Source organism: Chenopodium album, chromosome 16 (assembly GCF_948465745.1).
Source record: "Chenopodium album chromosome 16, dcCheAlbu1.1, whole genome shotgun sequence".
Lineage (NCBI taxonomy): Eukaryota > Viridiplantae > Streptophyta > Magnoliopsida > Caryophyllales > Amaranthaceae > Chenopodium > Chenopodium album.
Window position 1 is genome coordinate 46573223 of NC_137849.1, and position 17969 is coordinate 46591191.

General features: G+C 34.7%; 2 protein-coding genes and 1 pseudogene across 3 annotated transcripts; all 3 read right to left on the reverse strand.

The window, feature by feature from the left end:
• Nucleotides 1-642: 642 nt before the first annotated feature.
• On the reverse strand, nt 643-5012 carry LOC145585633 (65-kDa microtubule-associated protein 3-like; annotated as a pseudogene). Its single transcript, XR_014100696.1, has 12 exons — nt 4941-5012; nt 3892-4098; nt 3559-3807; nt 3079-3288; nt 2850-3005; nt 2597-2756; nt 2305-2456; nt 2123-2210; nt 1832-1905; nt 1604-1678; nt 1272-1506; nt 643-1201 (listed from the first exon to the last, which is right to left on the reverse strand). The product of XR_014100696.1 is annotated as a 65-kDa microtubule-associated protein 3-like (transcript).
• A 3924-nt stretch (nt 5013-8936) lies between these two features.
• Nucleotides 8937-11706, reverse strand: LOC145585634 (uncharacterized). The gene is made up of 2 exons (XM_081642339.1): nt 10987-11706; nt 8937-10869 (listed from the first exon to the last, which is right to left on the reverse strand). Exons 1-2 carry the CDS (start codon nt 11468-11470, stop codon nt 9569-9571), a joined length of 1785 nt encoding a protein of 594 aa, XP_081498465.1. The 5' UTR covers nt 11471-11706; the 3' UTR covers nt 8937-9568.
• A 1399-nt stretch (nt 11707-13105) lies between these two features.
• On the reverse strand, nt 13106-17584 carry LOC145585635 (LOB domain-containing protein 19-like). Its single transcript, XM_081642340.1, has 2 exons — nt 17213-17584; nt 13106-13518 (listed from the first exon to the last, which is right to left on the reverse strand). Exons 1-2 carry the CDS (start codon nt 17582-17584, stop codon nt 13123-13125), a joined length of 768 nt encoding a protein of 255 aa, XP_081498466.1. The 3' UTR covers nt 13106-13122.
• Between the last annotated feature and the right edge of the window lie 385 nt (nt 17585-17969).

The following is a 17969-nucleotide window of genomic DNA, read 5'->3' on the forward strand; positions in this document are numbered from 1 at the left end:
CACAATTAGACATGGTTAGAATTTTAAAACTTTAACTTGTGAATAGTAAATAGGTAAAACTTAAGAAAAACAATCCTATAAAATTCCACATTTCTATTATATATCAAAGTTATTATATTTTGAACACATGATTAGTGAGTGAGTCGAATTTTAAAAAATGGAGATAAGTAAAAAATTGAACAATCTATCACATAGTAAAGCCCAACAACTAATTACAACAACAATTGTTATAATAGCGTTTGATCAATTGTTATAATACATCGTATACAATTGTTTGTTTCCCTCACTTTATTTAATCCAACATAAACCGTGAACGTTACCTTGATACCTAAAGGCTAAAAGAGGTTTGTAAGGCTATTGGCAATTTACTCTTGTAATATTACCCGAACACAAAAGTGTATAGAACTAAGTATACTAAGTACTTTTCTGTATCTTTTGAAATGAATGTTCTTTTGTGTACGTACTAATGTCATTTCGTTGCAATATACTTACATTCATGACCACTGCTAAGAATCCTAAGATCTAAACGTAAAAGTTTCCTGTATTACGTTTACCTTTGTATTTACTTGTCTGCCTGAAAGACCAACAGAGACAGAATGAATGGAGCAAACAGCTTCTTCAAGAATTGGTGTACATATAAGATCTTTATAACAAAGAAGATACTTCTAAGATCAACCATTCTATCTATTTGGAAATCTGAACTTCCTAACATACATCAAAATCGCTGATCAACTAATAATTGGTGAAGCTTCATCTAAATATTGCAATGCAGACAGTGCTGTCTTCTGAGGCAGGAAATATCCAGCTCCTAGTTCTTCAAAGGAATACTCAGGGTTGTCATCCCTTTCTACTTCTACTGCCTTAGCAGAAGCCGGAGTGTAGGGAGAAGCGGACCTAATGGACAGCGTAGATGGGCTGGCTTTCACAGGAGTTGCTACCTTTTTTGGGGTGCTGCCACTGTTGCCTTTCTCATCCGACTTTAAGTTGGATGGTGTGCTTATTGGAGTGTTTCCAGCAGAAAGTGTTTTTGAAGGTGTCATATTCTGCTTTTCTGGTGTGTTGGTTGGGTGCACAGCTGCAGTAACAGGATCTCGAATGAGAGCAAAAGGCTTGCGTTTCTTTGGTGATCCAAAATCTTTTGAATTTGTGGCTTTGGCCTGCTTCTTGTACAGTTGATCAGAAGGTGTATTGTTTCTCTTGCCTGCATTATAAACTTCAGTTCGGGAGTTTATTTCAAGAGCAAAAACCAACAGAAACGAAAGTATAAATACCTTCATCTTGGAATTGGGCTAATTTTTTAATAGGATGTGAATGAAGAGCAGTTCTTTCAGGTTTGAAGTTTTGTCTTTGCAACATTGCGCCACTGACAGAATATCTCCTGTTAGCAGCAGCCGCTCCACACATTGAATATCTTGGAGCCTTCTTAACACTTTTTGTTGGACTGGGTTTTGAACCAAAACGTGCCTCCTTCTCTGCTAGGAGTCTTCCCTGAAGTTTCTTTTGATCCTGAACAAATGTGAATTTTATGATAAGTTACTGAATTTATAAAGAACTGAATCTATGCTTGAAAAAATGATACTGAGGAAAAGGCCAGGGGGTATACTCTTTGCCTCTGACGCTCTCTCTCCTTTTCTTGCCTTAAGATGCTGTAGTCTTCAAGCATAGAGAGTAACCGGAGCTGAACAGGATATAGGATTTATGCATAAGTAAAATTCTAAATTCAAAACACATGGAGCATATATGACAAAGAATATGAATGGAAGGCAGACGAATTTGAAATCACCTTAACGGCAACCCCAAAAATATTCTAGTTACAGAGCTGAATGCTTACCCCATCATAAGAGAATTCAGCTCCTCTTTCTTTCTCCCAGGTCTGGATTTTTGAATTCAGGGTATCTACCATTGCTGTTCCAAACACGAAACATAACAAAGATATCAGTAAGGCTTCTGAATCTTGCAGCGCTCCTAGTATAGCCTTGGGAATTTAAACTTGGTTAATGTAAGAACTTGATATTAAATTTGATCATTTGCAAAGCCAAGGAAAGTAGGACACCTTAAGTCAAACAAACTTTAAGTTTGTGGACTTAAGGAAGCTAAAGAAGAGTCGAAGCAGATTAGATACCTGGAATTTTGTTGACCAGTGTACGGGCCTTTTCAGCACGCTTCAAACTGATATGTCCACCTCTTCCACCATAATAACGGCTTTCATCCTGAGAAGAGAATTATCAATTGAACAGTGAGAAGTTTACTTATGCATAAATCCTATACCCTGTTATAGGTTAGCCAAACAAAAATGCCACTCACCCTACTGTACTCCTCTAACCAGGATTCCTCTTCACATGCAGCCTTCCATTTTTCAACTCTTTCGAGTATATCCTTCCTGCTAAAAGCCTCTTCTTTGGCATTTGAGATTTGAAGTTCCGTTTGTTCTAGCATATAGGAGAGGTCAATGGCACCTGTAGAAGACCAATATTCATGAATACATTTCAGTGTAAATCAAGATAACTTCATTGCAATTACAAAGTACAGTACAAAAAGCAAATGAAACAATAAGCTGAATTACTTTCATCCACACTTCTCAAGCTCAAAAAATTACCGGAATTTATAGCTTCAACTGACAAAAACTTCAAACTCTGTGCATCTATAATCATATGTGTTTGCCGACATATCTCCTCCAACTCAGACTTCTTTTTCAGTATAAGTTCCTTCATTTTGCTTGATTTCAAGTTTTCAAGTCTTGTTACTTCAGTCTCAACCTAAAAATATGCAAATAATCCATATTCAGTATCATAAATTACTTTAGAAACATATCATAAAAATGTGCATTATATTTCTCAACAACAACATACATGGTTGATAAAATCCATTGAAAGACAATTGGGCTCAGTAATTTAAGTTTCTGAAGCAGCTATCTTGGAGGTTACATTATGAAACATATGCTGCTCATCTGGTGGAGTATCCATCAAGTTCCACAGCTCCAGCATCATGCTAGCAAGATCTTGAAGCTGGCATACAGCTCCATGTTAATAGTGGCCTTAAAAATAAAAGTTCAAACTAAAATTTGCTTTAAACACTAACCTTTCGAAGCCTTTGTATTTTGGTTTCTCTCAAGTTATGGATGGCATTGGATAACCTTTGAATTGTGTCGTCACTAATGTTTCTGATCCCCTTAGAATCATCAAGAGTGGGATTTATGTCACAAATCTGGTCCCTAAACTCCATGCCAAGCACCGCACACAAGGAATTAAGAGTGCTCAAATTGTCAAGAACCTGCTTCAGACGGTCACTCTGCCAATACAAAAGGAAGTCTAAACTCGATCAAATATACAACTAGAAAAGAGACTTCACTAGTAAAAACTAAATTCAGGTTTGATCAGTTTTGGTTTGGGACTAAACCAGGCCATGTGCTTTCGGACACAGTTTGGCACAATGCTGCTAGGTCTAGTTACTAATCCAGCTATAACCAAGTAACTCAAAGACAATAGACAGGTGAAATCGAGGTAATAGGCATGGGCATCAGTACATAAGATGGACAAACAAGACAACAAGAAAGTAAACCTTCTCTTTCTGCAGTGCAAGAAGTCGGGTGTGCAGATCTTCTAGTTTCTTCAAACTCAGATCATTCTCATCCACAGTCTTCTGGGAAACAGAATCAGCTGCAGACCTATGAATCTCACTCGAGATGTTGCTGATTTGATCAAGAACTTCTACAAATTGCTGCTTTCTTTCACTCTTTCTCTTCCTCATTTCCTCCAGAAAAGGACTGATCATATTCAATTCTTCCTTCAACCCAACAGCTTTCTCAGGCTAAACATCACAAACACTAATCACAAAGATGATTGAAAAAAATCTAGTAAACTAATTCATGTCTTTATCTAAATGTAACCAGACCTGCCTTATATTGATGGGTCTCTCACCCAAGGAAGAGAAAATCTGTGCAAGCTCTGCCTCCGCATCAGCAATTGCCTGACGTAACTGAGCCCTATATTGGTATGCTTGATCAACCTTTCTAGTATATACCTCCAAACACTCTTGCTCGATTTCCAAGAGCATAGCATCCCTTCCACTTTCGTCTTCTCCTACTTCATCCCATATTTCCTAATTTACAAGGAAATCAACGATACAAAACAATGACACACACTTTTCACAAGGCTTGAAATCAGTCAAGTGAAATCAAGCTATTATATGCAACTATAACAACACCTTAAACAATATCACATTACATTAAAACATTAATTAATGCGGAGTGCTAATTTTAAGTGGATGGGTTTCATTTCATGATTTGTTACTCCTTATTAGTGCTAAAGTCCAAGAGTTAATGGTAAATCTACTTATTGGAGTCAAATTCCTATGAAAAAGAAAAATGGACTATGATATGTACATAAAATCTTACTAAAAAAAAGGCAAAACACAACGAACGTAATCCTAATTCAGATAACCCCAAAAAAAAGCACGGACTTTTTATCGATCAAGCAAGCCATGTATTAGAATGGTGCATTGTAATATCGACACAACATTTTGTACACTAGTACTGTAGTACGTGCCTTTTACGAGTGACCTTTATTTTACGATGATGATAAAGGACTTTTCGTCGGGAATGCAGTGAATTATAGTGTAACATACTACCATATGATTCATACATAAGCAACACAAAACTTTTGCGTAAAAATTTACCAAATGATTCCAATTTCAATATGTTTGACATGCTATTCAAGAAGAAATGATTATAAAAAGAAAAATTAAAAAAAAAATTAAAATAACACTAATTCAGCATTATAATTTGTTTCAAAAAAAAAAAAAAAATTCAGCATTATAAACCATAATTACTGTTTTACTTGCATTGAAAATTATCATTATTTATAGAAAATAAAAATCTAAATTATGGATTTACATGCAATTACAGTATCTAAAAAAATAATTATGAAAGAAAAAGAAAGAACCTTCAATTCAATGAGAAGAGACTCGCAAGTGGTTTCCATTCTAAGAAACACGCTACTTTTCCGAATATCCATTGTTTGAAAATGCACCCAATTTCTCTGCAAAATAATAAAAAATTGTACGATAAAATTATGCAAAGAAGTTAGAAATCTCGATAATTAGTAAATTAAATGTACTAAAAACGATCAAAAATAGAAAATTTCAGAAAATGATCAAGAAATTACGTGATTAGTAGACTTTGAATGTTGAATTGTAATTAAGGAATTACAGCGGAATTTAGGGTTTAAGATGAAACCCTAATCATTAGAAAATGTAAAATTGGTGAATAAGCTAGTAATGCTAAGTGCTATTGCTAGGACAGAGAAGAAGAGGAGAGAGAAATAAGAGATAGAGCGAAGAGGGCGTTAGACTGACATGAGAAATGAGAAAAGATATGTAGAAATTTCCGTTATTTTTACGTTTTTTATGGGGTTTTAGGAAATTTAGGGAGGGAATTTTGGTGATATTTAATGTTTTTTTAAATTTCAAAAATATAAGGCTTGGAAGCGTGATTATCTCATTTTATTTTTCTTAGAGCATACACAATGGTTGCCCAACCCCATCTTGGTTATTGATTATTTTATTATTTTATCCATCTTCCACCTCACTTATAACCACTCTTATAACCATTTAATAACCAATGTATGCCAATAGTTAACCATAATATTTTGGTTATACATTTTCTCTCTCCTACTTTTACCCAACCCCACCACACAATTTATTACTTAAATTCTATTATTATTAAATAATGCATTTGGTAATAATCATTCAAAATTAATAATTATTTATTAGCATACATTAATTAGATAAAATCTCAAAAATTTAAAAATAATGCAATTTTGAGAAATTGAGATTTTGTGAACCGTAATTCGGAAAATTTTGAAAATTTGTATCTAAATCTGAGTTGAGATCAATTGGAAGATTAGAATAGTAAGGTTGAGGATTTGGATTATTTTGGGGCTGTGATGAGTTATGAGATTTTGTGGATTTTTTTTTTCTGTTAGATTTTGGAATGTTCATCTTAACACGATTTGCTAATAAGAAGAGTAATTTTCACTTAAAAAAAAGTTGTTTCAAAATACTTCAATATTGGGCTCATTTTATAGAGAAAAATAAAATAGAGCCGTTGGTGTATTTTTTTTTTTTTTTTAGAATTGTATTTTAAAAATTATGGCCGTTACAAAAATTACAACGGTTATAAATTCAGAGCAAATCTCAACCATTGATATTTGTATTACGTGTCAAAATCTTAGCCATCCATGTCAACCAAAAAGCAAAAAAAAAATTGCATGACCATATACATAACCGGTTATTTGAATAACCTGGTTATTCAATTGATACCCCAATAATTTCTCCCTCCTCAATATTTTATTAATATTTTCATTTTCTCTCTCTTAATAACCACCCAAATAGTTAATGGATGTGGGTACTCTTATAATTATGCATTTTGTATTTACAAAAACTTTTGCATGCCCCGGTTTATAATAATTTTATTGTACATCGAACATTTTTCGAAAAGTGACCCTTTTTACTTACAAAAGTGACCTTTTTTTTTTTACAAAAGTGACCCATATTTTCACAAAAGTGACCCTTTTTCCTTATAAAAGTGACCCTTTTTTTATACAAAAGTGACCTATATTTTTACAAAAGTGACCTTTTTTTTCACAAAGTGACCTTTTTTTTCACAAAAGTGACCATTTTTTTCCGCAAAAGTGTTCTTTTTTTTTTCATAAAAGTGACCCTTTTTTTCACAAAAGTGACTTTTTTTCCCAAAAACAGAGTATCAAAATCAATAAAAATAAACACAAACGCATGCAAAAGTATACTTGATTGATGTCGTATGCTTAACGAAATAATGACAATTAACTTAGCTTGTTTCTGAAATTGGGGCTTGAATAGGGAGCTTCTCCTTCTTTAGCTTGTTTCTGAAACAGAGTATCGACGCAAAATCGAGGCAGAACAATTCCTTATTGAATTCTTTTACAGTTTATTCCTGCTTCAATAGGACATGAGGGGATTTTAAAATCAAGAGTTTATAATTTCTTTGGATTGATAACTAATGTCCTTTCTAGGCAAAAATTTGAGATGACGATCTACAAGGAACAATAGATCGGAGTTCGGCCAGATTATTGGGAGATGCTAAGGGAGTTCTACGGTGGCGCGGCAGCTGGGAGTGGCGATAGGGTTGGTGGTTTGGTGGTGGGTGTTTTTCTCGGCGGTGGTCTGGCTGACTTCGGCGGTGACTCCATTGCTTAGAGTTGATGAAGTTACATGCCCAGCCCGATTTACACTAATTTAGTGTAAACCGGATGTTATTAAATATTTGTGCCTAATAGGAGCAACATAGAATTTCTGCCTTCTGTCCACAAGTACTAGTATATAAACAAAATGACTTAGAAATCATGATTTTACTTCATTATGCGAATGGTGTGAATCTAACTAGGAAAATTACACAAGATGTCGCGATGTAATTCTTTTTAAGAGATGGTGCGCAAATGCAACCATGGTTCAAAAATCAAAATCAATACCCCCACTTCGCGTCTCACAAACAAGCTACGGTGTTAACTTCTTTCACTCATGACTAAGGGTCTGTTCTCTTCAGCTTATTTTCAATTCAACTCCAATAAGTTCAGTTCAGTTCTTATCTTAATTTCTTTCTCTCATAAAATATTCAGTTCAATTCAATTCCAATAAGTTCAATTCAGCTCCAATAAGTACATTTCAGCTCAGTCAATCAAAACAAGCCCTAAAACTAGTTTTACTCCGTATGACTTATACCTTGTAAGTTGTACGATTACGAATATTTATCATTATCTTGGGACTAATGGAGACATGGAGTAATGGGTGAGGAAAGAGTCATAAAACCAAAAATTGTTGAGCACATGGAATTATTTCATTTACCATGGACAAGTAATTTGCCTTAATAAATGAATAGTCAAACCAAAAATTTAAAGACATACTGTCTAACTTCAGTTTCATATTCATCCAAATTAGCAATGGGCCCTTGAAGTTTGGGAGACGAAGTATTTGTCAATTTGTAAATTGTAAGCAAACTCAGATAGTGGGGCCGTCAACAAATGGACATAGGAAGCTTCCGCGTTAAACAAAACGAGTAAAACGTCAACATTACACTCACTCATACTGATACTGGCGCTATGCTCTCTCATCAATGGCACTGAGCCAGTAGAAACGAAATTTCCATCCTATCCAATTTAAGAAATTAGAAAAGAATTTATTATTATTTTTAAAATTTAGAATTAGGCTTCTGTGAAGACAATTTACACCTGATTAATTATAATACAAGAATAGAACTAAAGATATAGTCTAAATTAGTGCGAACGTCAAAGTGTTACATCACTGCATCTAAAAAAAAAAGAGGAAGAATCAAGATTCTGCACTTTTTTTCAGCCACTGAATGACTGATGTGCTAAACAAAATGAACACGTTAATGATCCTCTCTTCACTTCAAAAGTAAAAATCCTATCCCAGGGTACTTTGGTAAAATCAATGACTAAATGCTGACTAATTGTCAAAAGTAGTCAGACTTTCTGGGCACGGTGTACTAGTATGCCAAAAAAAATTTGGCATATGTAACGAGGCTAACTAACAAAACAACTGAACAAAACAAGAGTATAAAAGGCAAGAGAACTTCTAAATGGAGCTGATCAGGTGCAGGGTAGACGCGCTATAGGAGGCCATCCAACACCCTGAGCATCATTCAAGGTCACATTCAGGACGGATAAAAGAGCCCAATACTGTGATAATCAGGCAGGTTATTCTTGTACTCAGTAAGCTCGAGATCTTAAAAGACAATAACAGTTAAAGTAATTCAATAAATCACACCTGCACATCTACAATCCACCACTACTAAATAAAATTAGACAAATGGTGACAATATCAGTACATTCTTATACATTCTCATGAAATTTCCAGATCCTGATGCCATATACCCTCAAAGTCAAGGGCACTCACTACCAGCACCATAATAGAAACACATACCAGCACCACTATGCTAGTCGAGGGCCAGTTCCACAATACAGAGTTGGATATAAAGGCTACAGATGTTCGACAATCTTTCAAGCAAGCCTCAAAACCAAGTTGTTGCTTCAATTCACATCAGATGCAAAACTTGTCTCCAGGCTTTCATTCATATAATTGTACATACATCTCAATGCCTCCAGAAAACAAGGAAAAAAATACATTTGCAAACTATACGAGGCAAAGTAGAAATCCAAGCAACTTCACAACACATTCGAAGTGCTAAATACCAAGTACTAAATTGACATGATTCAATCAATTGAAATAGAAAGGATCATAAATCAATCATATGCAATAATAATGGGGCTAAAAGCACCGGAAAATTACAAACAGGGTCAGAAGCAACAGAACAAGCTATGTGCAGCAAATCCTGGCAGTCATAATATACAACACTAAGTAGAAAAAGGCACCTAAAATCAAAGTCAAAGGGTCTGATTGAGTCCTCCTGTATATAAATTACAGCCCACCCTCAAATTCTACAGAGCCGCAATCCTTGAAAAAAAAAATTGAGAAGCTAAAATGTGGGTGGACAATTCACCTCAACAGATAGAATCTACATAATCTCTCCATGTCGAAATTCACTATCCCTGCAATCTGTACTGGAGTCCAAGCCACAAGGAGAATCATACCATTTCGGATTCTCCTGATAGAAACTATCTACCTGCAGACCAACAAGACCTACATCCTCATCTAAAGAGTCATGCCTCATGGGCTTTGTTAGCTTTGAATTACAGCTGAGAATACTCTTCTCATCGAATTCACTGGTATCCAACCACTTGTCTGGTTTACAACTCTCACTAATCAAATCCTTGTCACTTCTACAATCCGTCCTCATTTGTTCCCAAGGTACAACATCCCCCAATGTTCGTCCAAAACTGTCTTCGTCTTCCTCAATCAAATCAGTATCCTTGCCATCCCCATACAACCTATCATCATGAGGATCATTCCAATGAGGCAAATCACCCTCACCAACCAGCATAACATCAGAATCGTGCTTATCAGAATCCAATCCAACCGTCTTAGAAGTCTCAAAACCTAATGCCCTAACCTTATTAACAATATGATACAACTCTTGAGAAACCGAATCCAATAACTCCTGAGGAAGCTTCAAAATCCGACTTTCCAACAAACCAACTTCCGATTTCAGCTCCTGAGCTTGCTGCAGCACAGCATGACCAAAATCGCTTTCATCCCTACCCATGAAAGAATCATTCTCCAACTCCTCATTCACCCCATACTCCGTCTCCTGATCATTCAAAAACACCCCTTTATGCCCCACAACCCGATGCATGATCCTCGCATTCCCATCCAACGGACCAGGCTCGTGTCCTGTATGCACAGCATACAGCTTAAAAACCGCCATCCCTTCCTCCTGATACACAAAAGTCTTATCCTTCTCATTATAATTCGTAATAGGCACAATCGCCCTAATCCTAAACCCACACCCACACCTCTTAGACGCATACGGTTCCCTCTTCAAAACCTTCGAGTTCTTCTTACTCGAAGCCGGCTCCCCAGCCCTATGACACGCATAATCCTTCACCTCAGCCATAAACGGCTTATACCTAATATACTTCTGCCTAATACAAAGCACCACCTTATGCTTCTTAGCAAGCTGCTGCAACTTATTCGGCACCTCTTTCGCCGGCACATCAAACGACTCCGTATACTCAAACCTCCTCCGTTTCGGCCTTCCCCCCGAAAACCCCCCTCCCCCTCCACCCCCACCATCAGACACACCGGCGCATACGTTACACGAAGCAATACAAACCCGAATAAAACTCTCGGGAATTCCATAAAACTTAGCCCCAACAGTCCAAAGTTGCTTAATCTTATCAACAGTTTCTCTAATCCCTAAATGTTTCAAATCACTATCACTATGAGAAGACATAACAATTTCTTGCCATTGACTAATATGAGAAACAAATTGATTGGAATTATTCTTAAAACAAAGATATCGAATTCCGTTACCGTCAATATGAGCATTCAATTTGTCCTGTATCCTCTTCCACGCCGTCAAGTACGCCGTATCTTCATTCCGGTCCTTCCAAACAGACCGCCATGATTTCAGCACTTCAACCGGCGTCACAGATCGGATCTCTACCGGAGTCGCAAGCCGATTCTCCAGAATACACGAAATCATAAGAGCATGTGATTCACTGTTGAAAGTGTAGAATTGGGATGATATATGGGGCTCCGGATTGATTCTTGGGTTGATTGAGGGAGAAGGGGTTTGACCCGAATCATGGCCCGAGTGGTTTGAGATGGGTGGAATCTGGGGTTGGGTTTGGGCCGGGTTAATCGGGCTTGGAGAAGGAGGTGGCGAATCAGAGGAAGAAGGAGAAGAGTGGTGAAAGAGGAGAGAGAAAGAAGAAGGGTGGTTGTTGGAGGAGAGATGGTGAAAATGGTGGAGGAAGAAGGGATCTGGGTCATCTTCTACTTTGCTGGGATTCATGGGAGGAGAGAGAAAGTAGAGAGAGAAAGTGTAAAAGTGAGTTGTTGAGGAAGAAGAAGAAGAAGAAGAAGAAGAAAAAGGGGGATAATGTGGGTTAGTTTAATTTTTTGTGTTGTAATTTGTCTTTATTGTTTTTATTCATTTATTATTTTATTTAAATAATTGTAATTGATTTAATAATTTGATGTAATTTGGTGCTTGATGTAAGGGTGAGTCTGACAATGGTGAGGGAGTGTGTGTGTTTGTGTTTGTGTGGTGGCCCTGGTGGGGAACTTTGTTGGGGGATTTTATAAGCTTTTTTAAGTCTTTGCTAATGGCATTTTCTACTTTGACTTCTTCCCTGATCACATGTTTTTTTGATTGATTGGATAACGGATTCGTTATTTTTTGTTCGTCTCATTATTCTCCCATTATCTTTATGTATTTAGGTTGGACGTAGGAGTCTAATACGAAGAAGAGATGTGCAGAGAATTTGTGGGTCATCTGTATAATTTTAATGAAAAATAGAACAACGGTAGAAGATAAATTAAAGGAAAAGGCAAAATAGACTTTTAGAAACAAAAGGAGTACGGTACTGATAATTTATAATCGGTGTTTATAATTCAAAGTTTGTTCATCGATTACTTCATATATTACAAGAGAAGTAGTACTCCACAATCCACATACAAAAAGGAAGATTTTATGGTCGATTTTCAGCATCATTTATTCGTCCACATAATCTCCTCGTCCAATGTTTCTGAGAGGTGAATCAAATAATGGATTTTATAACCAAATTTGATCACTTTAACTTACTGTCTTATCCATGCTGTGTATGTTTGTTTCTTGTACTAGTGGTTTCCTCTTTATCATTGGTAATTAATAAATCAAATTGTCTCTTTGTTTAGGAATTTAGGGATTTAAACTTGTGTTGATTAATAAGTAAAGTTTAGTATAGATTAATGATGAAAAATATTGAATGACCGGAGCATGGACATACTTTTGAGCACAACTAAAAAGCTCAAACTTGAACATGTACAAACTAGAAAGTAATAACCAACACATTCCATACACTACATTGTGAGACCACCATAAAACACATAGATTATATTTGTAAGTATTAAGTGATAGCTCTACAAAGTATAACTGTATAAATGACCATTTTTGGGTTTTAACAACTTTTTATTCATCTCAAATCACAAAATTAGTTCATATAACAGCTTATAGTATATGATCCAATAATTTAGATCGAATCCTCTTTGTATCAATTTTATTTGTATTTTTCACTCTCAAAAAAAATTATAAATGCAACTTGCTAATTGAAAATGAATGACTGTTAACTTGATATTTACCCATGTAGAAAAGCCCAACAAAATCACCAGAGTATAGTAAAGGCACAAAAAATGAAGCAACTTATCGGACTTTTACTAGATACAGTAGCCCATCAACAGAGCCCAAAAGCTAGAGTGTTAGACTTTGAAACGACTTATTTCAGCCCACATAACATGAAAAGATTATAATTTCATTACGCTAGAACATTTAGATTAGTTTGTCACAAAGATACACAACACTTAACTACTATTACAAAAGATTAGCATAAAGATGATACCCAAAAAATTATCAAGATCATTTGCTAAATCTTCATGATCAATAATAGCTATTAAGTATGAAATTAATTAGTGAGGCTCGGACTTGAACTTGACTCCAGGAAGGTACTTGGATACGAATTCACGTGTTAAATTTTGAAGATCACCATCCTCGAAAATTAGATCGTCGTGCTGATGATATTCAGTGAGGTTACAAAAACTGGCTAAGTCTGCTGCTGTTACGGGTGCTGATGCTGCTAATGATGATAGTGAGGGTTGTGATTGTAAGGCAAAGTTGTCGAATGAAGGCATAGAAGTAATCGCGGTACTAGTGCTAGTAGTGGTGGCAATGGCAGAAGATGCTGATATTTGATCTAAACAGCAATGTGAAGGAGTTTGATCTACTGCAGGAAATGCTGCCGGAAGGCGTTGTAACGTGGAAAGCCTGGCTTGAACAAAGGCTAACTCTGCTTGCATATTGAGTACCTGCAGCCATCAGTCAGAAACAAAATTAGTTTATTTAAAGTAATAAAACTTCGTCCATGTGGTGCAATTGCTATATATTTTTTTTTCCCGTGTTGTCCTTATAGAGAGGCACAAAGGACAATGATATAAACACATAGGCGATGAAAACATGTCTTTGGTTTATATCATAAAGATAAACAAACTAAATTGTCTAGGTGAGCTGTAAATTACATGAACTCCAAGTCACTCAACTAAATAGTCTGTTTATATGCAGGTACATGATTGGTCTCATTGGCCTACTTAATTTGGAAAATATTAGGATGTACTTGCCCAAAATAGATTATCTTTTCCTTCATTTTAAGTTGGTAGAGTGGCATATAAAGCTAAGGTTATGAATTATGATTAACCTCATCTTATCTAGGTTAAATTTCTAGGACTTGGATAATACAAACCTCTAATGATATGATTAACCTCGTCTTATCGGAATCCGAAGTGGTGGACGTAATGATTTTGAAGCAAGTACATACACAACCTTTCCACATTCATGATAGATTTTCTAGAATTTTCTTTTCCTTTCCTCGTCTTTTATCTTCAGTGTCTAACTTTCAATGAATCTAACTATTAATTTAGCGAATTTGTCAATTAGAAGCCGGCCAAAGCAAAGTGGTAATTTGCCTAATTATAGCAGCAAAGCTTGATAAAATGTGCTAATCATCATTGTTACATGCCTAAGGATTTTATAATGCCACACGCCCACACTTAATCATATCAAGGATCTAATCAAGCTCTTATGATCAGTCTCTTATGATCATGACTGATCAATAATAAAAAAAAAAACGAAAATTGTTTTACTATAAAATCTAGTTTTATTGGATGTTTAGTTTTCTACCATCAGCATCTTTAATGTATCTTAGGAATTATATTGCATGTAACATTTTACTACTTAATTAATTAACAAAGTAATATTACATGCTTAAGGGCATGTTCTGATTTACTGAAATGAGCTGAATTGAATTAAATAAAGCTGGAATGAATTGTTTATGAGATTAGGAAATTAGGAACTGAACTGATTGGAGCTAAACTGAACTAAAATAAAATTAAGCTAAAGAGAACAAGCCCTAAGAGTACTTAATAGAAAAATTCATCCACAAAAAGAAATCAAATACTCCTAGAGTTAAGAGAAAACTAAGCATAAAATCAAGTTTTTACAAAATGACTTTTATGCACACCTTATCCTATCACATACTTGTACTTCGTATGAAACAAAAGGTAAGCTCACAACACTTAAGATTTGGAATGAGAATTATAAAAAAAAAAAAAGACAGGCAAAGATATTTTGAGATTTAATTATTAAAAAATAAATCAAACTTTAATATTATATTAAGGGTATATACTCTAAAATTATAAAATCTCATCAATAGCTCAACGTGTCTTTAGTTTATCGTTTTATTTAAGAAATCCAGTGTTTACAAAAACAAACATAAAAACTCCTATGAATGACGTACATGATCCAAAAGTAGAGTTAAAAAATACTCCGTAGTTGTAAAATACAGCCAACAAAACTTATTTGCCCTAAAGTCTTCTATATTGTCAATGAATAAACCAGCATTGGTGTAACAAAGTCAAATTAATTGTAAAAGATAATACTATAACCATTATTGTATGCACGTACAAATTTTAAATAATTTAATAATTCTCGAGCCACTAAGTTTAGCTTGATAGTTCCGGCAAGCAATGTATGACCTCTTACACAAAATCAACCTCCAAATTTTTATGGTAAAAAATTATTATCAACTTATCAAGTTGAAATTTTTTAATTCTGATATTGAATTTTATGCTTAATACAATTTTTGAGAATATTAACATCCAAACCCTTTAAAAACGTTATTAAGCTGTAAATATTATTGAGTATAACAACCACATAGCATAAAATCAAAAGGATTTTATACTGTTTAAGTAGTAAGTATTCTGAGTAATATTATTAAGGATTTTAAAATATACGAGTAATATTGATTAAAACTTAAATAGTACCAACATTGATTGACCCGTGATTTTGTCATACATAATTAATTTATTACAGTATAACAACACATAGCATAATTGAGATGCTAATAGATGTCTAACAGAAAAGATTAAAAAGTTGTGTTTAGACATTTGAACTACTCGTCATTTTGGTTTTCTCAACGAAAGAAAAGACGGACAAGAATGTCAAACGGAGAATTTAGTATCCGTTGATAATTAATGTTCTAGGAAACAACAAACGTACCAAACCAAAATTTATGTGATGTTCAAACTTCAAACTAGATTTATCCAATTGCATTAAGTAGGATGTTTGACCATATGCTATTCAATAATGAAGTACTACTAGCTACTCCTAGCTAAGATAGAAAACTACTCAATTCATATAGTTTAATAAAAAGAACTCTACTCGTTTCTTTGGAGATTGTTATATGATGATAGACAAGCTCTACTAACCCTCTCACGCTTATAAAATGGGTAATATATCCACTGGATTGGATCGATAATTAGCCCTCATCTTTAAGTTACAAATGTTAAATTTCGAAACAATATGAAATGGGCCAACCAACCCGAATAAGAAGGAGGGGAGTTTGGTCTACAACTAGAATTCGAAGCTTCCATACTAAAACCAATTGGCAATAGTAGGAGTTACTCCTCTAGCTTATAAAGTGAAACCACCTCTCCACTTTCTACAATGTGGAACACACTCTCAAGTGGGTTACAATGGGTTTCAACAACAAATCCGTAATCTACAAATTCTTATGGAACATGTTAAATGGACAATTGGTATGAAACACATGATGACCAACAAGCTAAAACTAGTAGTTATACAAACTATACCTCATTCACTTAATTTTAACTTCTTTAAAATTCTTGGAAAATTTTACGTTATTATTAGATAATTAACCATAAATAGAGAGAATCTTTTAACATTTCCCTTAATGGGAAATTTGTAGGACATGTCAAATCTATTGTCTTACTTCAATTCACAAAATTGGTTAAAATACTTTAAAATTATGCTCATTTATAACATCATCAACCTTATCTTGGAATTTTTGACATGATTCCTTACACAATCATCTGTCACTTCTTTTACAATGAATGAGAAATGCAACTTTTATTTTAAAATCAACGAAACAATCATTTGGACCGAAAATACGTTTTGTCTTATGTTACTAATTTATTAATACTCTTGATTTGTTTAGTAAATCAAGGTCATCCTTAGCTAGTTACCTTAAATTATCATCAAAAGCTGATCACTACAAGAAACTTCTTAAATATTTTTACTAATCACTACATAATTCTCGTAATCAAGACTAATATAAATTCATAATTTAATTTCCTAAATGAAATTCAAATCAGAATTTTTAGAAACTTAAATCAACCCCCTTCTCTTTTTTATTAATAGTAAGAATATTGTCTATTATAAATGCTTAATCTCTTCGTTGCTTAATGATCTTCTTGTATAATTTCATTCATAGTGATTCAAAAAATTCTTTCTGTTTTAAAACTTACCCTAGCTAATATAATGGATAGTAAAATGTAAATAATTCAAGTGAATTATTGATTTTATTTTCACATTACTAGCTCAAATTATTGTAATTGTAAAAATAAAAAAGTTAAAAGAGTGTACGCTAGAAGCATGGTGTTTAAAAAAAAAAAAAAAAAAAAAAAAGGTAAGATAAGAATTAGATACCTGTTGTTGAAGAGTGAAAATGTGAGCAACACAACCATAAACAGGATCACGAACCCTAGACAAAGCCTCGTAACAAAGAGTGACAACGGCATCGAGGCGGCGGTGAGCGGGGATGCGGAGGAGGAGCTTAGAAGCATTGCTAGCACCAAAGACTTTGTGCACGGCCGCAAAGTGGGCCGTGCCTTGTTCGGAGTCAAAGTAGGGTGCAAATACACACCCTTTTACACACTTTCTTCTTAGGTACTTGCATGCTCCGCACGGGCCCCCGCCACTATTATTACTATTACTATTACTATTACTGCCTCCGCCGCAACCACCACCGTCACCTCCGCCGTGCCATTGGTGGTTGTTTGGTTGGTGATGGTTGCTCATTTGTGGGGTGAGGATGTTTAGAGAGAGGTTGGGAGAAAGAAGTTGTAAGAGGGGTGTAGGAGGGTATTTAAAGAGAAAAAAATGAGAGGGATTAACTTTTTAATTAATTAAACAAAAAAGGTGTGAAAAGGGACTGTTTGTTTAATCAATAAAATTTGATGATTTTTTTTTTTTTTTTTTTTTTGGGGGGGGGGGGGGTGAGGAATTGAATATTGGTGGTGGGTCACTTTGGAAGCTACTTGTGGAGTTGTGCATCATTTAATTATAATAACCTTGTAGTGGTGGCATTTAATTTAATTGTTTAGGAAGAAATTAAAAAAGATGTGACCAATTTCACTTGATCTAATAATTACGTCAATAATTGGTCTCATGAAGAAGTAGGAGT

Coding starts and splice junctions, on each gene's coding strand:
- LOC145585634 (XM_081642339.1), bottom strand. CDS start 11,470: ATGAATCCCAGCAAAGTAGAAGATGACCCAGATCCCTTCTTCCTCCAC. Junction 10,870..10,986: donor ATTGAATGCTCATATTGACG/GTAACGGAATTC, acceptor TGAAACATTTAG/GGATTAGAGAAACTGTTGAT.
- LOC145585635 (XM_081642340.1), bottom strand. CDS start 17,584: ATGAGCAACCATCACCAACCAAACAACCACCAATGGCACGGCGGAGGT. Junction 13,519..17,212: donor TTTTCACTCTTCAACAACAG/GTATCTAATTCT, acceptor TGATGGCTGCAG/GTACTCAATATGCAAGCAGA.